At 36.3% G+C, this 11,565-nt stretch overlaps 1 protein-coding gene across 1 annotated transcript; it reads left to right on the top strand.

The window, feature by feature from the left end:
• Positions 1-1,094: 1,094 nt before the first annotated feature.
• LOC111518094 (uncharacterized) lies at positions 1,095-3,621 on the top strand. The gene is made up of 2 exons (XM_023174435.2): positions 1,095-1,217; positions 2,874-3,621. Exons 1-2 carry the CDS (start codon positions 1,206-1,208, stop codon positions 3,510-3,512), a joined length of 651 nt encoding a protein of 216 aa, XP_023030203.1. The 5' UTR covers positions 1,095-1,205; the 3' UTR covers positions 3,513-3,621.
• The last annotated feature ends 7,944 nt before the right edge of the window (positions 3,622-11,565 follow it).

Genomic DNA, 11,565 nt, shown 5'->3' with positions numbered 1-11,565 from the left:
TTAATGTTATAAAAAATTATTTCTTTTGATAAACTCCCTTTAGTGGCAGCGCGTTTATGCCGTAACAGCTGCGCGGAACCCTATTTTCAAAGTCAAATTAAAATTATAAATAATGGAGATAGAGTTTCGGGAGTCGAGACTTTTTCATCGGAAATTTCCTCCTCTTCAACGAGCTTTTTTCAAAATTGCTTAAATATTGATATTTTTTTGAGTTATTAACGAAAAACTAAATACCATTTTTTTTTTATTGATAACAATTGCAATTTTTTACCTGCACCAAAATTATTCAAAATCATTTCTCTAGAGGTGATTCCGAATCGAATGAGCTATCGCTCATATTTTTAGGACCTTTATCTCTATTTTTCATGGTTTTTGAACTTGTTGATTATACTATTAGTAATCCCAAAGCATCGCAGTTCCAATTATACTCGCAGTTTTTCTTATAATGCCGCCAGGCACTATAATCGATTGCCAAATGAATATAAATCGTTCAGTCAACAGAATTTCAAGAAAAGATTGAAAATCAAATTTAAAGGAATTTCGGACTGACAATCTTGATAACCACAAACATCTGTTCATTTGCCTTCATATATTTCTGTATTATGATTACGATTATACTTGTAGACACTCCCTTTCTCATGGTAGGGTTGAGAAACAGCTCAGGCTGAACCCCCGCCAATACATCATTCATCGAAATAGTATCTTACTGTCAATGCTATGTATTCTATTGTATATTATGATGGATAAAGTAGATTTATTATTATTATTAATGAATTTAATCTCCAGAGATTCAAATCCAACGTGAATCGCTTCTTTAGCACAGGCACCGCTCTTAGAGTGTCTCAAGGATTTTCATGAAGTACTTGTGTTCTATCCTTAAAAAAATAAATTGAATAATAATGGTCATTTTTGAAACGAAACTGAAACCATGTTGATAAGAAAGAAGATCATTGACCTCGCTCCTCATTTGCTCTGCCAGTCTGAGGATCGAAAAACCTTCCCTCGAGACAAACCTTCTAATGCTTTTTTCTCTTTGCACAAAGGCTGTTACATATTTTTGTTAATTGTCGACCGTATTAGAAGAAAGCTTTCACCGGCAAGTCGACCCCACCTAATGCCGCTATAAAAAGAGATTGCCCGTCAAATCGAACATCAGTCTCGTTCACTTCTCAAACGTGTTCATCTCAGAAATCAAGCGACGCAAAATGAGGTCCACTGTAAGTACCAGACGGTTATTAAATATGCATTTGCGGAACTGAAAGCGAAACGGAATCGAGGAAATTATAATGTGATTGTGTACGATTACTAGATCGCGAGTCATTAGAAAAGCCATCGAAAGTGATGTACAGTGCGAAAAGAGACCTCAGAATCAAAGTTACTTCATATTTTTTGTTGTCATTTTCAAATGAAACAATTTTTCTGTTTTCAAATGTATTGTTATATTGTTCATCATAGCGTTCTTCACAAAAATATACAGATCAGTTTTTGCTGACGTCACCGGTTTCGAAAAAATCGTATCTCAATTCATAACTTAGATGTATTTCGTAGTAGAGTACTTTTTCTACTGCATCACAATATTTAATGATTTTTATGGTTGTTCCACAAGATTTAATCGACAATAATACAAAACAGAATGTGTTTCAACTTGTCATTTATCTACTCATCCAGAATTTTGAATTTTCAATAAGCAAAAATGTGTATTTAAAAACCATATACGATAATATATGCTTCAATTTCTTATTTGGATGCTCCAGATAGAGAAGATGATGAAAAAACTATCGATAGCAATAGAAAAACAAACGCGCCCTCTTCTTGTTTTTTGTTCATCAAATTTCTGTTATTAGATTTCTCTTTAAGTGTTGTTGAGGTTATCTGAAAAAGTTGTTGGGATTTTTGGCAAACAAGAAGTACCATACAAAATATTGTAATCATGCAAACAAGCAGAAATTCATAGTTATCGTGTCATTTTTTAATTGTAGGTGTCTACTAATAGTTGATATAATACATACATTTCGTATTATATAGTTAATAATAAATCACTTGAAACAACTTGTTTTTGGACAGTTAATTGACCAGGAATCCAAAAGGTTCATTAGATCAGTATCGGTTGCTATAGCTTCTTCAGTGTCAATTTACATTTCAAAATAGCATTTACTATGAAGAACAGCTCAGTTTTTTTGTCAATTATACCTAATGTAGTACTCAGCACTATACTTTACATTTGTTGTAACCATAGACTAGTGAGTAGAAACTAATAAGAGTGAAAGTTGAACTCTCTTTCAAAAAAATTTTGAATCATAGGTGAATCATAGTTTGCTAAAATCATCTACGTATCTTACAGCTTTTCAAAATTACAACTGAAGCATGCATACATATTATTTATACTAATAACCTATGATTTTCACAGAAATAATGATTACATATCTATACCAATATGGTAAAACAAAACAAATACATTGCTCATATATTTTTTGGAGAAATTTGAAATAATATTAAATATTATAATCAATCCTACCAACTGCGCCATTTTTCACACTAACGAAATGAAGTATTCCGTCATAAATTCCTGACAATGTTTTACTTGTTTACAATGTTTCAACAACCGAACAACAATGTCCATTACCCTTTCATGGCACACGAATTGTCAAAGGATAACCAAAGTTCTCACTTTCTACTTCTGTTTAATCCCAATCGATGTTATCGAATAATTGAACAACGAATGCAACAGAACATGTATCGTCAAATTCTCTGGTGTTATTCCAGTCAGACTCATTATAAAATTATTCATCTATCCTACCAACTGCGCCATTTTGTCATTTATACTTCCATCTCAACAACTGACTTGGTTTGATATTGTCCATTAAACGTTTCAGGGCGCATGCATTGTCTTTGTCCTCTACCTGGGATACGCCAGTTCTAGCTACGCAGAAGGCGGCCACGGCTACGGAGGAGGTCAGGATCTAGGAGGCGGCCACGACCTTGGCGGCGGCCACGACGTTGGAGGTGGACACGACCTTGGCGGCGGACAAGACTTTGGAGGCGGCCATGACTTCGGCGGCGGAGATGGCGGATACGGAGGCGTTGAACATGGCTGGCAACCGAAAGTTGAAGCACAGCACCATCACATCCCCACCAAAACCATTGAGCACACTCAACCCGTTCACATACCGGTGGTTAAGAAGGTAGGAGTCCCAGTACCGCACCCTGTGGGAGTCCCGGTACCTCAAGTCATCAAAGTTCCAGTACCACAGCCTTACGCAGTCCACGTACCAGTACCACACCCTATCGCGGTGCCGATTTACAAGCTCGTACCCCAGGAAATCGAGAAGAAGGTTCCCATCAACGTAGAAAAACTTGTACCAGTGTACGTGGATAAACCGTACAAAATCGAGGTGGAGAAACATCACCCCGTGTACGTTAACAAACCATACCCTGTACATGTTCCGGTCTACAAACATGTGTACCATCATGTGCCGAAGCACGATGACGGAGGGCACGGGTGGAGTCATTAGGTTTCTTCTAGGTTAGGTTTATTCCATTTCCAGTCATCTCATCCTCAGTCATCCTTCACCAAATCTTGTTGTTATTTTTTTTTTCTGTTAATAAAATTGTTTTATTTAATTGTGTTTTGTTATTCAAATCAAGAGTTGAATATTATTCAAGAGCTTAAGCTCCTTGAAAATTTCAGAAGAATTGAAAAACACACTCGGTCTCACACATTTCTGCACTTCCTTCAAGAAAATCTGCTCAAGCGTTCACATAAACAAAAATAAAAATGGAAATGAATCAATAGGTATTTGAGAATGTTGTCCCACTAGTGCAAAAGAGTTTTTCTGTTCATTTCATCACAAAGTTATCGCATAAAATACATTTGTATTTTTTTAATCAGAATTTTTATATTTTTTCATATTGATATTATTTTATTTATAATGTGACGATGTATTTGTCATTGTAAATGACAATGAATATATATATATATATATATATATATATATATATATATGATTGATGCAACTAATTTTCCTTTATTTTGAGTATTTCAATATTAAATTCTACAAAAAGGATTTGAAGCTTTATATCTTCTATTAATTATCTGCGAGCGCTTTCGATGGTTGGTAGTACTGTCATCATCTGGCACTCCTCAAACTGAACTGGTCATCCTGTTGTCTGTCTCTTTATACGGTCAGAGCGTCTTAACTCAGGTATTTCAGGTACTTTAGGTTAATTTGCCTATATTTTTCATGCATCAGGTACTCATCCTCGTGTTAGATCTTCTCTAGGAATGTGTATGGTTTTGTTTAATATATTGAATGTGAGATCTTGTTGTGTTTTGATTTGTACTTGTTCCTCAATAAGTGATTTATGACTGTTGAATTTATGGATGTTCAAGTTTTCCCAAATGTCCATGCGGTTTCCCTTGTTGATTTGTTTTATTAGTTTTATTGTCTCTGGTGGGGGGAAAATTATGTTTGTTTTGTATGGCGTGTGTTGCAAGGTTTGATTTATATGCTGTTGGATTTATGTATGCCTTTTTGTGCTCATTGTATCTTTGGATCAGTTTTTTCTTGGTTTGGCCGATATAGAATTTGTTGCAGTCCGAGCATTGTATACTGTATATCCCGTTTTGGTCTTTGTCTTCTTCTTTTTCATAGTTGTTTATTTTTTGTGTTATCTTCGTGTTCGGCTTGTATGTGATGTTGATGTTCAGTAGTTTGAAGATGTTTGTTAGTTTTTTGGTTTGGTGTCCTACGTACGTAAATGCTGTCCATCGTTGTGTTGTTTTGTTGTTGTGTGTTGTTGTGTTGTTGGAAAATCATATACCAAATAGCGAACGAAAACGGATACACCCAATAGACAATAGATAAGCTAGAAAACAGAATCAAACAAAACGTACAGAACAAGGATCAAGCTACCCCAACAGGTCCGTCATCGTTATTCATAATATTATTGTGTTTACTTATTTCTACACCCTCATAGGCATCTAGTTGCCTGTTGTTGTTAACTTATCTAACTAATCTTAATAACTGAAGTCTATGGAATAGTTTTGTTGCAAAATATGATGAGCGACTGCTGATTTTTCAGGTCTTCCATATTTTAAGTGTGCTATGTGTTCCTTATAATAGATCTTTTTGTCTGTCCATAATATTTTGCATCGCAGTCCTTGCATTCAATTTCGTAAGTTCCAGACTTTTCCGAATTCTCGACTTTGTCTTTTGGACTTCCCAAAAGGATCTGTAGTGTATGACTTGTTTTAAAAATCACCTTCATACCTAGTTCCTTGAAAATCTTTCGAAAGTTCCTCGTATATTGGTGGTATGAAACTGAGATGTATTTATCTTGGTTTTTGTCCTTCCTGAAATTCGAGATTTCGTTCATTCTCTTCGGAGGTAAGATTTTTCCAATCTCTCAGCACACAATTCAATAGCGTAAAATTCCACTTGAAATATAGTCGCGTAGGTTCCTAGGCAGGTTGATGTCTCTATCCTGGATCTGCGACTGAATATACCTGCACCAGAACCGCGAAAGGTGTTTTTGATCCATCTGTGAACCAGTAACTATCTGCTCCTAATATTTCCTTCTCCTAGTGGAAAACCATTGAAAATGTTCGCAAGGCCGAAAAAAACCCGATGAAGTTTAGATTTGGAGGAATCCCCAAAGCGCCCATTGAATGGAAATCCTTTGTCGTCGGAAAGAATGCGATAGAAATCCAAAAAAAACATCTATCTATCAGGCTGGCATCACATACAGTAATTAGTCTATTTAGTTACGGTGACCTTGTGAAAAAGCTTTATGTACAATAAGCGAACTTTCTTGAAGCGGCCTTTTACTTTCTCTTCACTATCTCGACGTACTGGAATACCCGGAAGGAACGGTTTGATTGCAACTAATTTGGTCCAGCGGCTAAGCATTGGCCGTGAAATTGTAGCTTTTGCATCCGGATAGAATCGACTGCATTGGACTTCGATGCTGATGTGGGTTTCGTTTCACAGTGATTGACTGTTTAAATCGTTGATTTTACTTCAATTAAAGGTGTTGATATTTTTGAAATAGATAGTGATAACCACAATTTGAGATGGGCTGGACAAGTACATATCTGATTTCGTGGAGCAGCATTCGGGAAATTGGTGATAAATGATCCATCTATTTCTATTTTGTCCCCTCTAAAGAAGTCCCTCTCAGCCCCCTTGAAGTAGTTCTGATATGCACTTTTTGGTAAGTCCTTGATCTCTCTCAGCGATTCGCTTTTTATCTCCTCAATCGTCACAAAACGCCATCCGTTCATTGGTCTCGTCATTTTTGGGAACCGAAAAAATTCGCAAGAGGGCAAAATCTGGTAAATAAGGTGGCTGAGGCATGATGTCGTTTTTGGCCAATAAATTACGAAAAAGCTACGACGAATGAGCAGATGCATTATCGTGGTGCAAAAGCCATGAATTGTTTCTCCACAATACTGGTCGTTTCCTTCGTACTGTTTCTCGCAAGCAGCGCATTACATAAAGGTAATACTCCTAATTGACCGTATGACCATGCGCCAAGAACTCCTGATGCACTACGCCACGATAATCGGGGAAAACAGTGAGCAAAACATTGACTTTGTTTTGTTTGGTTTCCGAGTTTTGTCATGGTCTTCTTTGTTCATAATCTCCAAACGTACTGCAACTGTAGCAGTCATCTTCAGTGGTGAGGTCGAAGTACTCTTCTTGACGTGTCAACTAAAACTGTTTCAGTCAAAACATTGGCGCCAGCCGTGAAAGCCTACATTCCTATGCAAAACCTTGACATTTGATTGAACTTTTTATACAAATACACATTTACTCCATAGACCTGGATCAAGTGGTATTTTCTTTGCAAAATGGAAGAACGAAAAGAAGTCTCTTGGTGTTAGATCTGGTGGGTAAGGTAGGCGGTTGGTCAACCAGTTCAAACCGTAATTTGTAGATCTTCGCCATGGAAACCGCTGAGGTGCAAGACGATGCGTTATCTTGGTGAAACAGGATTTTTTCTACTGATGTGGATGTTTTTCCGCAAGTTCTACCTTCAGCTAGTCAAAAAATTATGCGTAGTATGCTACTGTAATGGTTTTTCCTTTTTGAAGATAACAAAATGAGAAAACAGTCGCCATCACTTTTGCAGCCAAAAGAAAAACAGTTTTTGCTTTTAGCCAAAAGAAAAACAGTTTTTGCTTTTTTTGGAGCCACTTTTCCCTTTACATTCCACTGTTTGGAGTGTATTTTTGTTTCGGGCGTATAATAATGTATCAACGATGTCTAGAAACAGCTCGATATCAACAAGGCGTCTGATTCTGATGAAGTGTTCGTCATCGTACTTAAAAAGTGGGCCAAGGAACTGTCAATAGTATTTTGTAGACTTTTCAACATGTCTTACAAGAAAGAGGTTTTTCATTCTTGATGAAAGATTGCTCTTGTCATCCTATCCCCAAAAAGGACAAGGAAAGTCTTTCAAATGACTATAGACCAGCCGCTTTGCCACCAGTGATATCGAAAATCATGAAGAAAGCCATAAACTGCCATATCCTTGAATATCTGGAAGGTTTTGACAAACTTGAGCGATCATCAATATGGCTTTCAGAAACAAAGATCAACCGGCGACTTTCTATGGTATGTCACCCATATTTGGAATAACGCAATCGAGAAACATGGAGAATCTAGACCTGTTGCGCTTGTTATTTCTAAGGCTTCTGATCATGTGATGCATGAGATTTTGCTGGCCAAACGTCAATGCTATGGCTTGTCGAATCATTTTTATGTATGGCTTTCCAGCTTCCTGAAAGAAAGTTCTCTGCAAGTCAAATATTCAATTCAATACCACGAGAACCCATGCATCAGTTTCTCTAAAAAGATAAATTTCTCCGAACCGGATATAATAATGACAGGACAGACAAATTCTCTATCTGCTTCGATAAGTTTGTTGAGTGTTGAAATAGACATCAATATGTCTTCGCACAATCATGGTCATTTGATTTCATCAAGAGCGGTACATATCAGAAATACGCGACGGACTTTGGGTTCAACTCAGTACACCTCGACCTTCACTGTTTGCGAACTATTTCGTTTATGTGAAATAAACTTCCTGAGAACGCTATCTCAAATGAATTCCATCTCCAGCGATTAGAATCCAACGTGAATCGCTACTTTCGCATAGGCACCGCTATTAGAGTGCCTTAAGAATTTTCCTGGAGTGCTTGGTTTTGTCCCTGAAAAAAATCAGAGTTTTCATCGACATTCTTTGGTTATTTACACCTTTCTCAATTTTGCCTAACAAAAAAGAGTTATATATACCTCTTTCAACGTTTCGAAGGCTGAAACCTGCTTCCGTCTTCAGAACTGAAGAAAGTTTTGTTGATTTGTAATTTTTGTTTTTGGATTCTGCAAAAAGATCAATTGATGCTATGTAGCACCAATGAGTTGCTGTATAATTGGTTCAGAAGATAATTCAAGTGGATTACAGGTTTGTGTCGCTAATTTTTGTTCAATAGTATAAGTCTCATAAGTTGATATGTTGAAATGTGGCTAAAATTAACATCGATTGCTTTACTGAAACCATGTAACTTCACTGTTCACTTTCTTCTCTGGCCTGAATTTTTATCAAGTCACATAAAAACATAATAACATATACCATCGAATATATGAATGAATTAGATTATTTCTAATGATCTGAATTTATAAAGGTATCACAACATTCCATTCAGAAGAAAGTGAAATTCATTATCGACAGCGTCAAGTTTTTATTATAATTCCGCTGGTAAAAGTGAAATGATATTAATAATACATCGCATTTAGTCATGGCTACACATTCACGATATTATTTTGAATGATAATTCATTTCTCAGGAGTTGATAATAATTGGGTTACGACGAAGACGGGGAATGTTTAATGATAGAAGTATTTTTATGATTCCTATTTAACTTTATCGATGATTGCATGATTTGATTTGAAATTCTTGTGAATTCTACAGCAATATCGAGACCTATTGAAGAACTATTTTCAATCAACTGTCAATAGCAAACTGGATATATTCATTTTTTCAAGGACAAAACACAAGGTGTGGATACATTAACGTTCATAATTGTTTTCCCGCTAGAATCCACCTCATGGGGTTGTAACATTTGGCTTTCAAACAGCTACAAGAATCCATATCTCAACAAAGACCTTAGCAGAAATAAAACACCTATACAAACTCATAAGACAATTGATAGAGAAAAATTGAGACAATAGAAGATTGGATACAGGATATATCTCCAAATTTGTGCTTCTCTCTGAGGTGTGCCTCAGGGTTTGGAGCCTATTTTGTTTTAACTATACAGTGAGCACCATATGTAACGGATAAATTTATTTTCTATCAGCCATTTTCAAGAAAAACCCTGAAACACGTCAAATTATGTATTCGAAAAGACATTTTGCGACGTAAGAAAAATCCTCCCTCCTTCACCCCCCTCAACGTGACAGCCACCCCCTCTAATATTTTTAAATGCCAAAGGGAGTCAAGTGGTACCTCATTTTGAAGGGTATTCAATTGTCTGTGGAGCCATATTTTAAGTTTTTCATTTCGTGCATGCGTCAGAAAAAACAATTGAATAAATTGAGTTATCTAAATCATTTATTAAAGCGGTAGCAATCAATGTGCAACTAATGGAAGTCTTCAGATCAAATGTTCAAACTGACAGCTATTTGTTCCTTGACAATAATAAAGGCGTTGCTGAAAGTTATCAACAACATCTTGTATGGTTTCGGGAGTGATACGTTCTGTTTCTTCTCTAATTCTGATTTGCAAATTTTCAATATTGTTTGGTCTATTGACGTAAACTTTGGATTTTAGGTAACCCCACAAAAAGTAGTCAAGCGGTGTCATGTTGGGAAAACGGGCTGGCCTCGTCTACCAATCCATTTGTTGGGAGAAACTTCATTCAGATATGCACGAATATCAGCTGCAAAATGTGGTGGAGCACCATCTTGCTGATACCAGATAGTCCTATCTATTTGATTCAAATTACCATTATCTGGAAAAAAGTCTTTTCAGCATTGAAACTAAAAAATTAGTCAAAAACTCCAAGTAACGTCCACTGGTTTCGTTGAAAAAATATGGTCCAATTATGCGATTATTCATAGTCCCTGCCCAAACATTTACTTTTCTGGGATATCGAGTGTGGGCCTCCACCATCCAATGGGGATTTTCTCGGCTCAAATTTCGACAGCTCTGTCTGTTGACGGTTCCATTTGAAAAAAAAAGTTGACTCGTCAGAAAACAATATATTTTTCTTAAACGAAGGATCCAGTTCTGCGATCTGGATCGTCTTCGTTGAGTTCATGTACCAATTGTACTTTTAAAAACACGCAATATCGAACTTTGACTTATGTCGTAATCGGCGGCAAGTTGTCGGGTAGTTTTATGTGGATTCTCCTCGATGTCTACCAAAATATCCAATTTCTTCCCATCGTCAATCAATACACTCCTGCCTAGTTTTGGAATAGCTTTGACAGTCCCAAAACCACGAAATTTCTCTTCTATTCTACTAACGGTAGATTGAGAAATGTGATGATCAGGAAATTTATCATTGAACATTTCACTTACATTCTTCTGGGCTCTAGTTTTGTCCCCACATCGTAGAACATTAACACTCCCACTCTTTGACGTTTAGCCAAATTAGACATTGCTAGAATTTTAGCCTGTTGTCTGAAAGTAATACTGAACAAGAAACACAAACAACAACTGCAAAACTGTTTCTCTTCAGCAAGTTCACAGAAAACATACAAATTTTCACTCACCTGTCACGGCTAACAAACAACGGTTGGTAAACACAAACAAAAAAATTGAAGGTGCATGGCATATTGTACAGCGGATGAATTTAATGGAATACCTACGTAATCCCTTTCAACAATTTGAATTTTTTGTTTCATTATGATGCATGCATGAAATTAAAAAATTAAAATATGGCTGTACAGTAAACTGAATACCTTTCAGAATGAGGTATCACTTGACTTGCATTTAAAAAACGTTGAGATTCAGCCCATTGGGCTAAATCTCAACCTGAAAAAGGCCTTCGATGAGCCTTGACCAAAAACACTGTGCAAAAAATGTCTCTCACAGAGCTCTGAAGAAAGATGTATTTAAATTCGAAACATCGGCAAGAAAACAATTGTTTTTAGACAAAATAATTGATTCTGTAACCTAACCAAACTTTTTTTCATTCTGAAAAAAATTATTGGTTCACTAAACTAGTTAATTAAAAAATGTGTCTTCGAAAGTGAAGGAGATGGAACATCGTAGGTTTCCTCACTTGTATTGAATCAAAGTCAAATAACCATCGTATTATTTCAACTTTGTTAGAGAACTGTTCAATCTTCCTCAGCAATCTGATTGTTTATTTTTGTTCATCGACGATCTCGTCGATTATATCGGTATTTCCCAGAGGCCACAAAAGCACGGTAAAAATAGGAATCGACATGCGGTCTGAAGAAAGTGAAATCCGAAATTACTACTAATAACGGGAATCGCTGCATTATAAATCATGATCAATAGAAGTGAAATTAAAACGTCTCTCACACA

Source organism: Leptinotarsa decemlineata, unplaced genomic scaffold (genome assembly GCF_025532065.1).
Source record: "Leptinotarsa decemlineata unplaced genomic scaffold, Ldec_3_MD MMD2_tig00026282_RagTag_RagTag, whole genome shotgun sequence".
Taxonomy (NCBI): domain Eukaryota; kingdom Metazoa; phylum Arthropoda; class Insecta; order Coleoptera; family Chrysomelidae; genus Leptinotarsa; species Leptinotarsa decemlineata.
Note: the sequence above shows the minus strand (reverse complement) of the source record. Positions and strands in the feature narration are given on the sequence as shown.